Raw genomic sequence first — 16,190 nt, 5'->3', positions numbered from 1 at the left:
TGGGGATGGGCCTGTAGTTCAAGGGCAGAACATGTGCTCTGCCTGCAGAAGGTCCCAAGTCCCCTCCCTGGCAGCATCTCCAGATCCGGCCGAGAGACACCTGCCTGCAACCTGGGAGAAGCTGCTGCCAAATCATCATAGGCGATATGGAGCTAGAAAGACCAAGGGCCTGACTCGGTGTAAGGCAGCTCCCCATGTTCCCGAGAAGCCAGGAACGACAAGCAGCAGCTGCCACTGGCTCAGAGGACCGAAGGGCGGGGGTGGGGTGGGGTGGAGATGCTCTTGGAATCGACAGACTGACAAGCACCAAAGCAGACCTTCCTCCTCTTCCCCGTCCTCCCGGACGCGCTTCTGCTTCTTGCGGTTGGCCTTGGCTGCATTCTGCATCTTGGGGATGTCTCGGCCGTAATACAGCAAGAAGTGGTTGTACACGTCCTTCAGCTCGTCCATCGACTGCACGTCCTTCAGCCTGCAGGACACAAAACCAGCAGGTGAGAGCGTGAAGCTGCAGCCAGGGGTTCTTGCATGGCCTTCGAGGGCGGCAGCAGCAGCAGCAGAGGAGAAACCACCCACAGGTACAAGGATGCCCCTCAAAATATGGCCAGCTGCTGAAGGCAGGCTGAAGGGACAGAACAAGGTTCAGTCCCGACTTATTAAGCACAGATTTTTTAAAAAATTATTGTATAGACTGCCTGACTCCAAAGCTCTAGGCATGTCACAACAATGAGGAACGTTGAAAGTCTTTCAACGGGGGCCATCCCATGAAACTGATTGCCAGGAAATGTAAAGCCAAGGAAAGTCCTCTCTCCACACAGCGAATAAACGAACGATGGTATTCTCTGCCATGGGATGTGGGGGTGGCCACCGGCGTGGATGGCTTTAAGCAGGACAAGTTCAGGGAGGACAGGTCTATCAGTCCTGATGGCTAGAGGCTACCCCCCGGCTCAGAGGCAGGATGCCTCCAAAAACCAGTTGCAGGGGAGCAACAGGAGGAGAGGGGGCATGCCTTCGATTTCTGCTTGGGGGCTTCCCAGAGGCATCCGGTGGGCCACTGTGGGAAACAGGGTGCTGGACCAGAGAGGCCTTGGGTCTGATCCAGCAAGGCTCCTCCTAACACACACACACTTGAGAATAGAACGATTTTAGCTGAACTCCAGTGCTATCGTACCTCTCCATATCTGTGGTGTCCAGAGCCCTTATTCCATCAGCCAGAGGCTTGTCTGGATCGGCAGAAATCTGCTCATACTGGAAGGCCTGCATCTTCTCAAAGAGACGGGTCAGGTTCTGCTTACGGAGCTTCAGCTGGGTCCACTGGAACAAGGCAGCAGAGAGCATCTTTCGCTTGGGCCCATCTCTCCCACGCCCTCCTTTTCAACCCCACCAGGGCCTTTTGGTTGTGGCCCCCCAGCTTCTGAAATCCCCCCCGCCAGGCTCCTTCCCTTGGGACCTTCCCTCAGCACCCGCTGAAAATCCATCTCTTTAGAGAGGTGTTTTTAACCTTTTGGCTGCAGTTTCTATCTGGTGGGTTTGCATTTGTACTTTTAAATTGTACTTTTAAGGCTGGTGCCTCACCTTTTCGTCCCACTGCCACACCCGCCAGAGGTCATTGATGTTCAGCTCCGGTTCCACGTACTCCTTCCTGTAGAAGGCGATGAACGGAACCTGGGCCAGATCAGAAAGCCCCGTTAGCCCAAGACAGCGGGTGAGAAGCATGGGTTTAGGCGGACTCTGGGGCAACCACGTTCAGGACTTTCCAGGTTGGTAAGGAGAACTCATCCTGTGGCAGCAAGCGTGAATGGCCTCCTTTGCTAAGCAGGGTCTGCCCTGGATTGCATTTGAATGGGAGACCACACGTGTGAGCGCTGTAAGCGATTCCCCTGAGGGGATGGGGCCACTGGGAAGAGCACCTGTCCACTTGCATGCAGAAGGTTCCAGGTTCCCTCCCTGGCAGCATCTCCAAGGTAGGGCTGGGAGAGACTCTTGCCTGCAACCTTGGAGAAGCTGCTGCCCGTCTGGGAAGACAATACTGAGCTAGATGGACCAAGGGTCTGACTCAGTAGAAGGCAGCTTCCTATGTTGCTAGGACACGCGGGTTGCTCCTGTGGCAGTTGGGGCTCTTCCCTCCCGCCCCAGACTCACCTCGAAATGCTGGTTCCGCATGAAATTCAGGGCTTCTTTAATCTTCTGGATGGTGCTGGGGCCCTTGCGGCTGAAGCTGCTGCTGGCCTGGCCGCGGTCCAGGTAATCGGAGCTCTCCTGGGAAAGAGAGGCTGACTGATGCAGCAGGGAGTCCGTAACCTCGGCCCAGGCCAAGGGGGCCTCCTCGAAAGCAGTGCCAAGTCAGCCTGGCTCAATACGTTTGGGGGCCTGGGGCAGAAAGCCCAGATGGTGCTGGGCCCTCCACCACCAAAATGGGGTACAATCCCCACTGAAGAGAGGAGCTGCGGAAGAGGTCTAGTGTCCAGTTCACATCCCAGCTGGCTCCTGCTGCCCTGCCCCAAGGACTTCTGCCAAACCTCCCCTTCTGGCAGGGCTGCCCCCATACTGGAAAGTGGAACCCGGAAGTCACTCCATTCAGCCACAACAACAGGCAAAACCCTCTAGGGATGTGCCCGGAACTGGCTAAGTGTACCCCCCGCCGCAGTTCCGTGCACATCCCGGCAACCCTCTACAGGCCCAGCACAGCATCCCTCGCTGAGCAAAGGAGCGCCTTTTAAAGCGGTGGTTCTCCTATATTTAGCAACTGGCCCCACCCAGCCCAGCATCTCTCCAGTGCTGTGGTTGTGGCAGATGTCTACCTGGTGTCTCTCTTTACAATGAGAGCCCTTTTGCGACAGGGAGCCATGTTTTGTGTTTGCTTTGTATTTTTCTACGTAAGCCGCTTTGAGAACGGCGCATAAACAAACGCCATAGTAGTCCAGTGGCTGTTGCTGGGGTCTACTGTGCATTGTAAGGCCAGAGCTCAGTGGCAAACGTTAGCTTGCCATGCGGAAGGTCCCAGGTTCAACTCCTGGCATCTGCAGGTAGGGTTGGGAAAGACTCCTACACTGAGAGCTGCTGCCAGTCAGCGTAGACAGTCCTGAGCTGGGTGAACCAAGGGTCTGACTCGGTAGGAGGCAGCTGCCTATGTTCCTAAACTATGTTTCTTTTTTGAATAGGAGCCCTTTTGGGACCAAAAAAAAATCATCTTTCCTCCCGCTATGCTAACCACTTTCCGTTGGAAAGCAATATATAAACATTCTTGACAACCACAGAAGCCTGCAAATGTAGCTCTAGAACTCAGCTGGAAAGACTCGAGACTCTGCAGCCCAAGAGATACCCACCGCTGCTTCCAAACAAGCCAGAATTTCAGCAGCGACCACCTCTCAGTGGCTCTCTGGAGGACACAAGTCTTACCTGCAGGGAGATGGTGGGCATGGCAAAAGCATTCCGGTAGATCCAGTCCGCTTCTTCTTCCAGCTCGTCATCTTCGGCATTCTTCACAGGTATTGAACGCAGCTGGAAGGGGGGGAATGCAATGAGGGATAGAAATGTTTGCTATGGCACCCAGAAGCGGATCAGGATCGGACTCCTCACCAGGAACCCTCAAGCAGGTCGGGATCGGACTCCTCACCTGGAACCTCTCAGGCATGTCGGTCACCCGGATCTCGTTGTCCTGATCCGTCAAGTGGCTGCTCTCCAGCTCACTGGGCTCGTACATCTCAAAGATGCTGCGGCGACTGACGCGTTTCTTGGTGGTCTTCTTGGGCCGGACGCGGATCTCGCCTTCTGCCTCTTCGGGTTCGTACACATACTCGTCCTCCAGATCCTCATCGTACTCATTGTATTTCTCGAACTCATCGTAGTCAAAGTCCACTCCAAAGATCTCCTGAGCTTCTTGCAAAGCACTGGGGAAGAAACAGGCTTGAGTTCCACACCCTCGAGAACCCTTCTTACTGAGCAAGATGGACCAAGGGTCGGACTCTGTATATGGCAGCTGCCTATGAAATTAGACTTCTTGACCCTTTGCCCAAAGAAAGCCAGAACACTTCAGTGGACCACGCAGAAGCCAAGGGACCTCACAAAGGGCAGTCCAACCTGGCAGTGCAGGGACACCCACTGTGGGCATCCTGCCGATGGTGGCCTACAACACCCATCACCCCTGACTCTCAGCCGCTGTGGCTGATGGGAGTTGTCGTCCGAAGACAGCTGCAGGGCCAAGGCTGTGCCACCCACAAAGCTCCGGCTCCGACTTACGCATCTGTGTAGCCAGGGAGCTTCTTCCTCCACTTGGGCTTCTTCAGCGGCTGCCCATCGTCATCCACGATGAAGTCATCAATGTCTGGGAGAAAAAGCAGTGCCAGAAGATTGCGCTAGAGAAAACAGGCCCTTTCGCTCCCTTTCAGTGATCCCACACTCTGGGAAATCCCGAGATCCAGCTACTGATTATCCCCTTTTCAATGCTCAGTGATCTGTGCCGTTCTGCAGGTGTGAGGTGCTACCACCACCACCCCAAACACTGGGGGTGGGATGCTACTTTAAGCTGCAGCTTATCGTTCTGACATGGCTGTGGACACGGGAGTCACCCCTGCTAACGGCGCAAAGAGGCACCTTTCAAGACGCAATTCTGTTCATATTAAGCAGGGGGAGAGCAACTGGACCTATCCAGCCCCAGCACAGCATCGCTCCAGTGGCTGTTGCTGGTGTTTCCCTGGAGTTTCTTTTTAGATTGCAAGTCCTTTGGGCGTGGGTCAGGAAACCATATTTCTCTGATTAGTTTTCTGTGTAAAGTGCTTTGCAGACTTTTGTTGAAAAGTGGTAGATAAGAAGTAGCAGTAGTGCAAAACACACCTGGGTCAGTTCTAGTCTAGGGGTTCTAGTCTATCCTCCTTAAACCCTAAACTGAGTGCCTAAATACAGTCATCCCTTGCCAACCACGGTTTTGAGTATATGCGAATAGGGATTTGTAACAGGTCTTGCCAACCAGGGACTCAAGCATCCGTGGCTGGCATTTCTTAGTGATTTTGTGGGGTTCAGAGGTACAATCTGCTCATTCTTCTTGGTGACTCTTGGCAATATTACATGATTTTAAAGCAATTTGGAGGGGGGTGGTTGTGGTCATGGTTCCAACCACGAATTTGCCAACGGCGAGGTTCTGCCAGAATAGAATCCTTAGACCGCCTTCCTCAACCCTGGGCCCTTCCAGCAGTTCCATCCCGCATCCCTCCCAAACAGCCCCCGAGGGTCATCAATACGTACCAGACTCATCTTCCTCTTCCTCCTCCTCTTCCTCAGCAGGGGCCATGGGGCCTTCAACAGCATCGCCTCCCTCCTCGCCCTCCCCATCCTGGAAGATCTCTTCAGCAATGGCTTCCTTCTCGTGCTCTTCCTTGCCGTAATCCTCCTCTTCGTCGTCTTCATCATCAGACATCTTCCGCACCCGCCTGAATTTTTGCTGTCAAATAGACACAGAATTTTTTAATCTCCAAGTCCTTGTGGCAGAGAGCCCCACATCAACCCCCAATGAATCTCCAAGTCCTTTCCCCACTAAGATGTGCTGTCCTTGGACTCGTTTCTTAATCCCTCTGCCTGCCAAGGAGAACAAACTGCCTTAGCTATCAGCCAAAGATAACGGCAAGCTCTGTCAAACTAGGGCAGCGATCTTCACAGTTTTCCAAGCAGGGGCCACTCCAAATGCAAGAGCCAGTTCCCGCTGGGCTGACCTCTGCACAGGACCGTGCTTCTCTCAGTGCTGGGAAGGGCCTTTAAGTGAGACAGAGCCCCCTCGTAAGATCTCCAGGAGAAAAGCGGTGGGAAGGGCTACACTTCCCAGCACTCTGTGCCTGCCTTCCAAGAAGGTGAAGGGGTTCAAGATGGCTCCGAAAGAGCCCTCTTTCCCCACAGTGCTGGGCAAGAAACGCCACCTCCACACGGTGCCAGGGGGACTGTGCAGAGGAACATAGGGTTAGGGTCAGACCCTTGGTCCAGCTAGCTCAGTATTGGCTTCACAGACTGGCAGCAGCTTCTCCAAGGTTGCAGGCAGGAGTCTCTCTCTCAGCCCTCTCTTGGAGATGCTGCCTGGGAGGGAACTTGAAACCTTCAGATGCTCTTCCCAGAGCGACTTCACCCCCTGAGGGGAGTATCTTGCAGTGCTCACACATCAAGTCTCCCATTCAGATGCAAACAGGGCAGACCCTGCTTAGCTATGGGGACAAGTCATGCTTGCTACCACAAGACCAGCTCTCCTCAGAGGATTCAGCTTCAGCCAAAGCTCCACACAGACCCAAACAATTGGTCAAGGAGCCTTGCCTGCCACCTGGGCCTTGCAAGGAAGGACACTGAACTAGGGGATTCTCTCTTCTTAGTCAGCCCTCCCCAGCTCAACAAGGACCCAAAAATGGCTACTGTGCAGCAAGGAACTCACCCGTTTAACTTTGACGCCCAAGTTTTCTTCAATGAGGTCAAAGTCATCATCTTCAAGGCGATCATCAAAAGCTGCTCAGGGAAAGGGAGGGAGAGAAGGTCACACCACTTAATTCAGACCAGGGGGCTGGAGAAGGGCAGGCCGGGTTCCCTGTAACCGGGATCGCCCGATGGTGTTGAGTTAAAAAAACCCCATCATCAGGGCTCAGGAAATCCACTCGGCTACAAGTCTGCAACGAGTGAAAAATGATGCCCAACGAGTGAAGCAAGCCCTGACAAGTAATGTGCCATCATAGCTCGAGGAACCATCTGACGGGTAAAGTATTTTTGTGTGGCTGGTGAACTGAGCTAACATTTCTCGACTCCTGCCCATCATCTCCAGTGGCAGCCTTTGGCTGGAGATGACGACAGTTGTAGTCAACAACCTCCTGGCATCCCCGTTCTAGGGAAGACTGGGAGGAAGAGGGAGGGGTTGAATTGCTGTCTCTCCTGGGTGAGAAGGAAGGAGCTATGGGTGGATCTGGCTGGCATTTGCTTGTGCCTCCCTGTCTGGGCTGCTCCCAACGTCAGAGCACCTTTGCCAGGTCAGGCCCAAGGCCTCTCGAGCCCAGCATCCCATTTCTCACAGTGGCCCACCAGATGCCTCTCAGAAGACACCAAGCAGGAGGCGAAGGCATGCCCTCTCTCCTGCCAGCTGGGATTTGGAAGCGTCCTGCCGCTGAACCCAGAAACAACCTATAGCCCTCAAGACTAACAGCCCCCGATAGACTTGACCTCCATGAATCTGCCTAAGCCGTGCTTAAAGGCACCCTAATGGATGGTCATCAGCACATTCCCCCAGATTAATGATGGGCTGTGTGAAAAAGCATTTAATGGGATGACCCCTGATTCTGCTGTCGTGAGAGAGGGAGGAACGCTTCTCTCTGTCCACTCACTCCGCTTTCTCTTTTTATGCCCAACATCGGAGTCTCCCGAATCACTGGCCTCCTCGTCATCCTCCTCCTCTTCATCGTCGTCATCATTAATGAACCCCTTCAGGTTCCCCTGCTCATCCTGATCATCTAGGTTCTCCTCCTCCTCCTCATCTGAGAAGGCAAGCAAAGAGAGAAAAAGATGCCAGTCATTTGGTACTTGAAAAAGGCAGGTGTCAGCTCCAAAAGAGAGGAGTTTCATAGCAGTAGAGGACGCACTCTCTCGTAAGCCTGTATGCCAGAAAAGGGGCCACCACCAATAATGGCTAGCTAGTGAGCTAAGCCTAAATTTGTGGACCCCTGCTCCCTGGAGCTGCTCAGAAGACACAACCAAGCATTCAACACATGCAAAGCCCTGAGGAAACCCCACCAGGCTCACCGTCGTCTTCTTCTACAAACTTCTTGGTTGGTCTGGGAACCACCTCCCCGTCTTCATTGAACTCCTCCTCAGACTCCTCCTCGGCTTCACTCTCCACAAAGTCAGACATGGCTGCAGCTGTAAAGAACTGCCTGGGAGAGGAAAGGAGTGAGGGTATGGTTAGAGAAGAAAAGGGGCCTCTCCCCCTTCACAGGTTATGGCACCCGGAAGGAAATAGGATGAAGAGACCACCAAAAAAAGCTGAGAGGGAAGAAGAGTATGGAAGAACAAGACATATTTATAACTGCTGAACTCACTCCACAAGCTATCTACAGACAGCTTGGGAGTCACACTGCATGCTGATAATGTATAGAAACTATTTCCTAGAGAGGGGGTGACCCTTCCTCAAGTTGAGAGCAAGAACTAAATTCCCATATTCAAGACCTGAAAGATTTAATTCAATACTCCTCTGTAAGAAGATATTCCCTATAATTCTGACTAGTTCTAACATATACTGGCAAGTCATAAGTTAGGTAACTGGCAAATTATAGGAGTCATTTTTGGAAGGGCGGTATACAAATCAAATAAATAAAATAAAAAGCATTATCAGAACTTTATTGTTATCCTCATTCATCATTTTACATGTATATTTACTGGCGAGTACAGTTGGTAGTGGGTTTATAAAGTGATATGCTTCAAAATCATTTTTAATCAAATTTGAAAATGCTTGTTCCTTAAAAAAAGAAGAGTTTTTTGAAAATCAAAAAAGGAAGTTTAAAAAAATACATGTTGAACTGAGCTCCTTAGAGGAAGACCAGATACAATATATAAAAACTAAAAGAATCTATGAATTCTATGAATAAGAGTGCTTGTACAGTATTTTTAATTTTTAAAAAGTGTTAGAAGCATTAAGGTTGCTCCCACACCACACCACACCACAGGTCATTCCAATTCCCATTTTACAGACAGAAAACTGAGGCTGAGAAGGAGTAACTGCCCAAAAGGATACAGCAAACTGATATCAAATCAGCTGATATAGTGGCGATGAAATACACATGACAACAAACCTGCAACAGTAATCCTTTGAAGACCTTCTCTATTGCATATATATATATATACAAAGACATTCTTATATAGTAAGTTCTTCCAATCGAACACCTGAAGTTAATACATACATAAGGAAGTGGGGTATGTGGGAGGAAGATAACAGAGCTTTTCCAACTCAGAACTGACAAGGAGAAAGGGAGAGGAAAGAAGCAAGTTCAGCAATACACCCTTTAAGGTCCACCATATTTCAAAATGTCTCTCAGTTCCTCCTTATCATTCACCTCAGGCTTCAGTATCTATGTGCAACGCTGCCCTGATTTTTCTTTTAAGTGTGCACTGTTCTAGTTCCGGAATGCGCACTTTAAGTGGCTTTGTTTTCCCATTATGCTTCTCTCTCATATGTACTGACCAAGGTCTTTCCCTATAGATATATTTTGAATCTGCAAGATGTTCTTTAAATCTGGTCAATAAGGGTCTTCCGGTTTCTCCTACATAACATTCGCCACAGTCTGCACAAGCGTGCTTATAAACAGCCCCTTTTTGTTTGCAAGTATGTTCACAAACTGGGCAGGCTTTTGTTTCGCACTTATCATATAATCTTGATCTCACCAGCTGTTTCCTTAAGGTCTTGGCAGTTTGGCATACCACATTGGCCTTAACCCCGTATTTCATTAAATTTTTCTGAGACTGCCTAATAAAGTTGTCTGAAATAACGGGAATCTTCAAACCGGGCAAATCCTGCCTCATATTTCTCACACACACGCACACACTGATCGATGACAGCAACGTGATGTACCAGCAGAAGGGTCCCTTGAAACCACAGCTCAGCCCTTTATAACCCAACAGACCAGCACTCTTTCTAAGGAGCTTCTCCGAGCATCGCCCAGGGTGGGGCTGCCCTGTGCACCACGAAGGCTCTTCCCAAGTCAAGGCACTCCAGCCTTGAAAACAAAGCGGCCGCCTCCAGCCGACTGCGGCTCCTATTCTGGTCCAACCTGCCTCTCTCGTGTCTCTCTGGCTTCTCCAGCCCAGCCCATTGAGTCTCTAGCTAGGTGAGCTCTGAACCGAGCTCCCAGTCCAGTTCCAAGATTTCAGCCAACAACTCACAAACACCAAAAACCTCTTCTAGAAGTGAGGCTGCTCCCTAAGGTCTGTTAGTGCTTGTAAACAGTAAGGCACCAGCAGACATCTACAAACCCACTTGCCGGCTCACCAGTGGCAAGTGCCCCCAGCCTTCTGGACACCCTGCACCCCACAGTTCTCCTTCCCAGCACAAAGGGCAGAAGCCCCACTTCTCTCCTGAGCCCTCTGCCTGTGGTGCCGGAAAGGATCTGAGGGAAGAGAGGGGATTGCCGGAAACCACAAACAACGGCTGGCTAGCGATGCTAGTTTGTGGGCATCACAGAACGCGAGAGTGAGTTAGATCAGAGAGTGCATTAATCAGCATCTCGGTGGAAGCGAATGTAAGAAAAACCAATCAAGAGAAGAAGCCTCCAAATACAGCCTATGCAGTGAAAGTGACTAGAGCACCAAATGTGGGGAAGCCAGGTCTAAATCTACACTCTGTCAGGGACCTCACTAGGCATTCCTGGGGCAAGATGCTAATTCTTAGCCTAGCACTAACTCACAGGGCTGTTGGGAGGCTAAAATGAGACAATCCCATGTTTGCTGCCATGAGATTCTTGGGAAAGGGGGACTGCAGAGACCTTTTAAAGGGGTGGCTCTTGTTTTTGTCAGGAGGAAAGCAGCTGTCCCTGTTCAGCCCAGCTTAGCATCCAAATACGAATACGACAAATATTTATACAGCGTTTTTCAACAAGAGTTCCCAAAGCAATTTACATAGGAATAAATAAATAAAATGGCTTCCTGTCCCCAAAGAAACATAAGATAGACACTAACAGCAGCCATTGGAGGGATGCTGGGTTGGGGATGGATAGGGCCAGTTGCTCTCCCCTTGCTCAATAAAGAGAATCACCACTTTAAAAAGGTGACTCTTTGCCCAGTTCGCAGGGGAGTTAGCATCCTTCCTAGTGGCTGTTGCTGGGGTCTCCCTTGTGTTTCTTTTTAGTCTGGGAGCCTTTTGGGGAGGCAGGGAACCATCTTTAGGCTTACTTGGGGCACACAGCTTGAGTATCACCATTACTAACTGGGCAAAAAGGCCCCTATTCAGCCCAGCCCAGCATCTCCCCCCAGCGGCTCTTGCCACGGTCTCCCGTGTGTTCCTTTTCTGACTGCCAGATCCTCTGGGGCTTGTTTTCCTATGCAATTGACTTTGTGAACCTTTTGCTGAAAAACAGTACACAGCTATCCTAAACACACACCAGCAGCAAGATAAACATTGGAACAACCTCTTAACCATGTCGGTTGTGTTTTTTTGCTTTTTTATGGGCTGTGGACTGAAAAAAGTGATTTGATTGGGGCAACCAATGACTCCACTCCTCCTTGACTTTGCCTAGATCACTGTGGTGGGGGAGAAGAGGGGGACATGGCAGAGGTTAACCCCTGCTAACGGAGCAAAGAGGCACTTTTAAAAGTGGGGATGCGCTTATATTTAGCATGTGGAGAGCAACTGGCCCTATCCATCCCCAGCACAGCATCCCTCCAGTTGCTGCTGCTGTCTACCATACATTTCTTTTTAAGACTGTGAACCCTTTGAGGATAGAGATTATTTATTGTTTTACTGCATAAACTGCTTTGAGCACTTTTTAAAAAAGCAATATTATATATAAATATCTTTGGTAGCAGTGGTACAGATAAATGTGCACAGGTGTGGGGGGGTGTATGTGTGTGTGGGTGTATGTGTGGGGACAAACATGGGGTGGGGGACCATCCCCTCAGTGTCCGCTATTGGTGCCTACCCAACATTTCTTTTTAGACCGGGAACCCTTCAGGACAGGGAACCTGTCCTATTTATTTACTGTTTTCCTGTGCAAAACCACTTGAAGCACTTGAGCTGAAAAGCAACAAACAAACAAGAAGAGCTGGTCTTGTGGTATTATGCATGACTTGTCCCTTCAGCTAAGCAGGGTCCACCATGGTTGCATTTGAATGGGAGACCTGTGAGCACTGTAAGATATTCCCCTTAGGGGGTAATGGGGCCACTCTGGGAAGAGCATCTAGGCTCCAAGTTCCCTCCCTGGCAGCATCTCCAGATAGGGCGGAGAGAGATTCCTGCCTGCAACCTTGGAGAGGCTGCTGCCAGTCTGTGTTGACAATACTGAGCTAGATGGACCAATGGTCTGACTCAGTATATGGCAGCTTCCAAAACATTGGTTGCAGTGGTAGCAGCCGTGGAGATAAAGGGACAGAGGTAGGTATGTGTTGCGGGGCAGGGGTAGAGACTCTCAATTGGGGTCGGGGAGCGAGCCAGCTCTGCAGCAATCCTGACTCAGAGCCCAGGAGAGGAAAGCAATGCGGGCAAGCAGACATTCCTCCTCCCCCTCTCCTCCAGAAGAGACAAGACTCCCTTCTCATTCCTCCACTACATGGCACAAGGCTTCACTCTGAACACAATTTGTTTTTTATGGGTGGGTGGGTGGGTGGGTGGGGGAAAGAACAGGACACCAGTTCTGAACAGCTGTCCGAGGGGAGAATGTGTCAGGCGGGGGGGGGGGATTATTTGTCTCCTTAACCACCAAACCCCTGCACTCTTGCTTTATTTTTAAGACCTAGATCCCCCCCCCAAAAAAACCCTATAAAATGCTCTTTTCTCTTCCCCCCACATAACATCCAGCTCTTTAGCAACCAGGACCCCCAACTTGCTTTTTAAAAAAAAGCCTAGATACCCCACCCAAGAAGAACCCACATAAAACGCTCTTCTCTCTTTCTCCCACTTCTGTGGGTAGGCACAGGACTCACACCCATCTCTTTAGCAACCAGGACCCCACTCCACTCCGCTTTATTGTTTAAGACCCTGACCCCCCCCCCCAAATGCTCTTCTCTCTTCCGCCCACATCATACCACAGGACATCCCCCTCCCCGCTTCCCTCCAGGCCTAGACACCCCCCCCCCATAAGAACCCCCACAAAACGCTCTTCTCCTCCCCCCCTCCTCGTTGTTTTAGGCCTGGGAATCCTCCCCCTCCCGCCCCGGGGGGTCCTTGGGGCACCCACCTCAGAGAGGACTCGAGGACAGAGAGGATCGGGGGGCACGGGCCTCGCGGCGGCCTGGCTGGGTGCGGGGATCGGGCCGGCGGGCCTCACCTGCTGCTTCCTCCTCCTCCTCCTCCTGCGCTCGTCGGGGCTCTCTGGAGGCAAAATGGAGGCCTCGCTGCTCCTCCGTCAGCAGCCGCTGCGGCGCGACTGCGGGGGGGTGGGTGGGTGGAAGAGGGGAGGGAGGAGCAGAGGAGCGCAGGGAGACTCGCGGGGGCAGAGCGGCCCCGCCTCCCCCACTTCCGGATCCGGTATGTGTTCCTATTGGTGATCGGGAAAGGTGCCGATCTAGGGTGGAACCCTCGAGCCTTCTCTAGGCCGACGGCGCCCTCAGCTCCGTGAGCAGAGCTCACCCCGGAAGTCATCCCCCCACCGCGCGCCGCTCTAGCCGGCTCTGTCTCTCATTGCTCGCGGTGGAGGCGATGGCCGCGCGGGGCTTCTGCCGGCTCTGGGCGGCTCTGCTCGCGGGCTGCGCCGTGGCGGCGGCAGCCGGCGAGGGTGTGGTGACCTGCGGGTCGGTGGTGAAGCTGCTCAACCCCCGCCACGGAGTCCGTCTCCACTCGCATGACGTCCGCTACGGCTCTGGTAAAGGGGGGCACTCTTCACATACTTAGGGGCACTCTGTTACGTCTCCTGTCCCTGATCCCCAGTTATTCATTGGCATATTTATTCAGCCAAGATTTAGCACACTTTCTAAAAACTGTGATGGTTATCCCAGTTATAATATTATTAATATTAATACGTCGCTTTTCAACAGAAATAAACCAGTGTCCCCATCCCAAGAAGCTTTGGGCACCAACCAAAGATGCTGTGAGCAGGTCCAAACTGACTTTTCTTCCTTTCTCCTCCTTTTTTGTTTGCATAGGCAGCGGGCAGCAGTCGGTGACAGGCGTCACAGCCGTGGATGACAGCAACAGTTACTGGCGGGTTCGGGGCAAGACGTCCACGGTGTGCGAAAGGGGTACTCCTGTGAAGTGCGGACAGTCCATCAGACTGACCCACATCAACACAGGCCACAACTTGCACAGCCATCACTTCACGTCGCCCCTCTCGGGCAACCAGGTGAACCAACTGCGGTTTGGAATATCAACATGTTTTGGATTCTCAACATTTCCCTGCTGGAAAATTGTGACAGGCCTTGCCAATCATGATCTGAGTATCTGCCGTTTGGCAAGATTTTTTTGTGATTTTAGGAAGGGTGTTTCATGATTTGGGGGGGTTCCGGGGTGATTTTCAGGGGTGACTTGGGGGTGAAAAAATAATCTTCTCACTCCTCTTGCTGTCTCTTGGTGATTTCAAGGGTTTCCGGGTGATTTTTGGCTTCTTCTTTTTCCCCCATTGTTCCTTTATTTTTTGGTCTTTTCGCGACCACGATTCCCCTTGTTTCCAATGCTTTTTCATGATGCCAACCGCATGGCTTTCCTGGAACAGAACCCTTGGGTTGGCAAGGGATGACTGTATTTACCTGAACCCAAGACTAGTTTTTCCCCCCAGGTTCTTGCATTTTAGAAATCAGGGGCCATCTTGAATCCCGGATCCTCTTCCTCTGGGGTAAACAAGCCCATAACCTGTATCGAATCTCTGTTTCTTAAGGGGCTTATCTTAAATTCAGAACGATCTTGTTTTGTGGTGAATATGGCCGCCCCCCACCTCCTCATATATTTTCTGTAGTTCTCGCCCAGCCAGTGGGCCCTGCTCCCTCAGGACCAACAACATTTGTCCGACATCTGGGGGACCAAGTTTGAGAACCTCGGCAGTAACCACTTTCTTTGCACAGTTGAGGGGACTGCGTGGGTGTTAATGCAGCATTGCTCCCTCCTCTCTTTGCTCCAGGAGGTCAGTGCCTTTGGGGAGGACGGCGAGGGGGACTTCCTGGACGACTGGACCGTCCTGTGCAGTGGCACGTACTGGGACCGGGGGAGCGAGGTGCGGTTCAAGCACACCTCCACCGAGGTGCTCCTTTCCGTGACGGGCGAACAGTACGGGCGGCCGATCAACGGCCAGAGAGAAGTGCATGGCATGTCGTATTCCAGCCAGGACAGCTACTGGAAGGCGATGGAGGGGATCTTCATGAAGCCCTCGGAGCTGCTGAAGACGGAGACGTCCCACGCAGAGCTGTGATGGCAGAAGGAGCGACCTCGTGTGTCCGTGGTGTGGAGCTCTCTTCGCCCCCAGCCCTGCAAGCCTGCCTGAACTCCCACCTCAGAGGACTGAGACTGGAAGTGTGACTTGGGGTGCTGGCGACATCCCCTGCAGAGCTGCCACGCCACCATCCTTCCGTGGGGATACAGGAAGGAGCCACACCCTGTACCGCTTACCTGCTGAAGACGGAGGCGTCGCACGCAGAGCTATGACGTACGGCAGTGTTTCCCCCTTGTGTCTGTGTTCCTTCCCCCGGCACCTTGTATTGCTGATATTCAAGCACAGGCGTGCTGGGACTCAGTCCTAAATAAACACAGGTGATTCAAGCGCATGTGATGGGTATCCCTTCCTCCCACTTGTATTCCCGAGAGTATTGTAGTGTAGATTCGAAAAGCAGGTTGGTTTTTCAGAAGCCCTTCAGTTAGGTGTTCTGCCATCTCCTAGTGACGAGGCTCTTCCATTTCTCCCATGGGAAGCAAAGGTGCATGAGGACAGCCTCTATCTACCCCATGCCTGCTGAACAGCTGGGTGCCACTCTCTGCCCATTTTGGGTACCACATGTAAGCAAGGGGAATGGGACTATAGCTCAGAGGTAGAGCATCATCATGTGGAAGGTCCCAGGTTCAATCCTGGCATCTCCAAAAAGGGCTGAGCGAGACTCCCGCCTGCAACTTTGGAGAAGCTGCTGCCAGTCTGTGTACAGAGAATACTGAGCTAGCTGGACCAAGGGTCTGACTCAGTATATGGCAGCTTCCTCTTTTCCTGTGTTCTTCGAGCTGTAATATGGGGACAAAGATTCTTACTATGCAGGGTTGTTGTAAGGATTATATCAGGATGAGATACGTGAAGTGCATTACTACTATTTGTGTTGCTCCGAAAAGCACCATATGCACTGACTTCAAACTATAGATAACAAAAAGGACTGGACACGCAGTACGTTGAACTAAATTAATAATATGGGTCAAAGGGGTACTGACTGACAACAGACAGGGGGAACAGAGTGGGTTCTGAGGATGCACCCCTCTACAGGCAGGAACTTTATCAACAGAGAATCTCCTCTCTACCAGAACACCTCAGTTCACTCTTTAGGTCTCGGCTGAAATTGTATTTTGTGGCCAC

The 16,190-nt window shown here is 51.7% G+C and overlaps 2 protein-coding genes across 3 annotated transcripts in view; one reads left to right on the top strand and one right to left on the bottom strand.

Moving 5' to 3' along the window:
- SUPT6H (SPT6 homolog, histone chaperone and transcription elongation factor) overlaps window positions 1-13,120 on the bottom strand; it is a 33,879-nt gene extending 20,759 nt beyond the window's left edge. Inside the window, exons 1-12 of one of the 2 annotated variants that reach the window (XM_053275389.1) lie at window positions 12,981-13,120; window positions 7,753-7,883; window positions 7,338-7,487; window positions 6,404-6,474; window positions 5,239-5,434; window positions 4,237-4,321; window positions 3,614-3,887; window positions 3,397-3,498; window positions 2,140-2,256; window positions 1,573-1,662; window positions 1,169-1,311; window positions 318-469 (exon numbers count right to left, since the gene is read on the bottom strand). In XM_053275389.1, the coding sequence (XP_053131364.1) occupies window positions 318-469; window positions 1,169-1,311; window positions 1,573-1,662; window positions 2,140-2,256; window positions 3,397-3,498; window positions 3,614-3,887; window positions 4,237-4,321; window positions 5,239-5,434; window positions 6,404-6,474; window positions 7,338-7,487; window positions 7,753-7,861 (1,489 nt within the window). In that variant the 5' untranslated portion in view covers window positions 7,862-7,883; window positions 12,981-13,120. Of the gene's footprint in view, window positions 1-317; window positions 470-1,168; window positions 1,312-1,572; window positions 1,663-2,139; window positions 2,257-3,396; window positions 3,499-3,613; window positions 3,888-4,236; window positions 4,322-5,238; window positions 5,435-6,403; window positions 6,475-7,337; window positions 7,488-7,752; window positions 7,884-12,890 lie in introns of both variants that reach the window. The other variant, XM_053275390.1, reaches the window with a different exon arrangement.
- Window positions 13,121-13,208: 88 nt separating this feature from the next.
- SDF2 (stromal cell derived factor 2) lies at window positions 13,209-15,402 on the top strand. The gene is made up of 3 exons (XM_053275404.1): window positions 13,209-13,514; window positions 13,795-13,991; window positions 14,763-15,402. The coding sequence occupies exons 1-3, from the start codon at window positions 13,352-13,354 to the stop codon at window positions 15,048-15,050; spliced, it is 648 nt and encodes a 215-aa protein (XP_053131379.1). The 5' UTR covers window positions 13,209-13,351; the 3' UTR covers window positions 15,051-15,402.
- Window positions 15,403-16,190: the final 788 nt, after the last annotated feature.

The sequence above is a fragment of the Hemicordylus capensis genome, chromosome 12 (assembly GCF_027244095.1).
Source record: "Hemicordylus capensis ecotype Gifberg chromosome 12, rHemCap1.1.pri, whole genome shotgun sequence".
In the NCBI taxonomy this organism is placed as follows: Eukaryota; Metazoa; Chordata; class Lepidosauria; order Squamata; family Cordylidae; genus Hemicordylus; species Hemicordylus capensis.
This window is presented reverse-complemented; position numbering and strand designations above follow the sequence as displayed.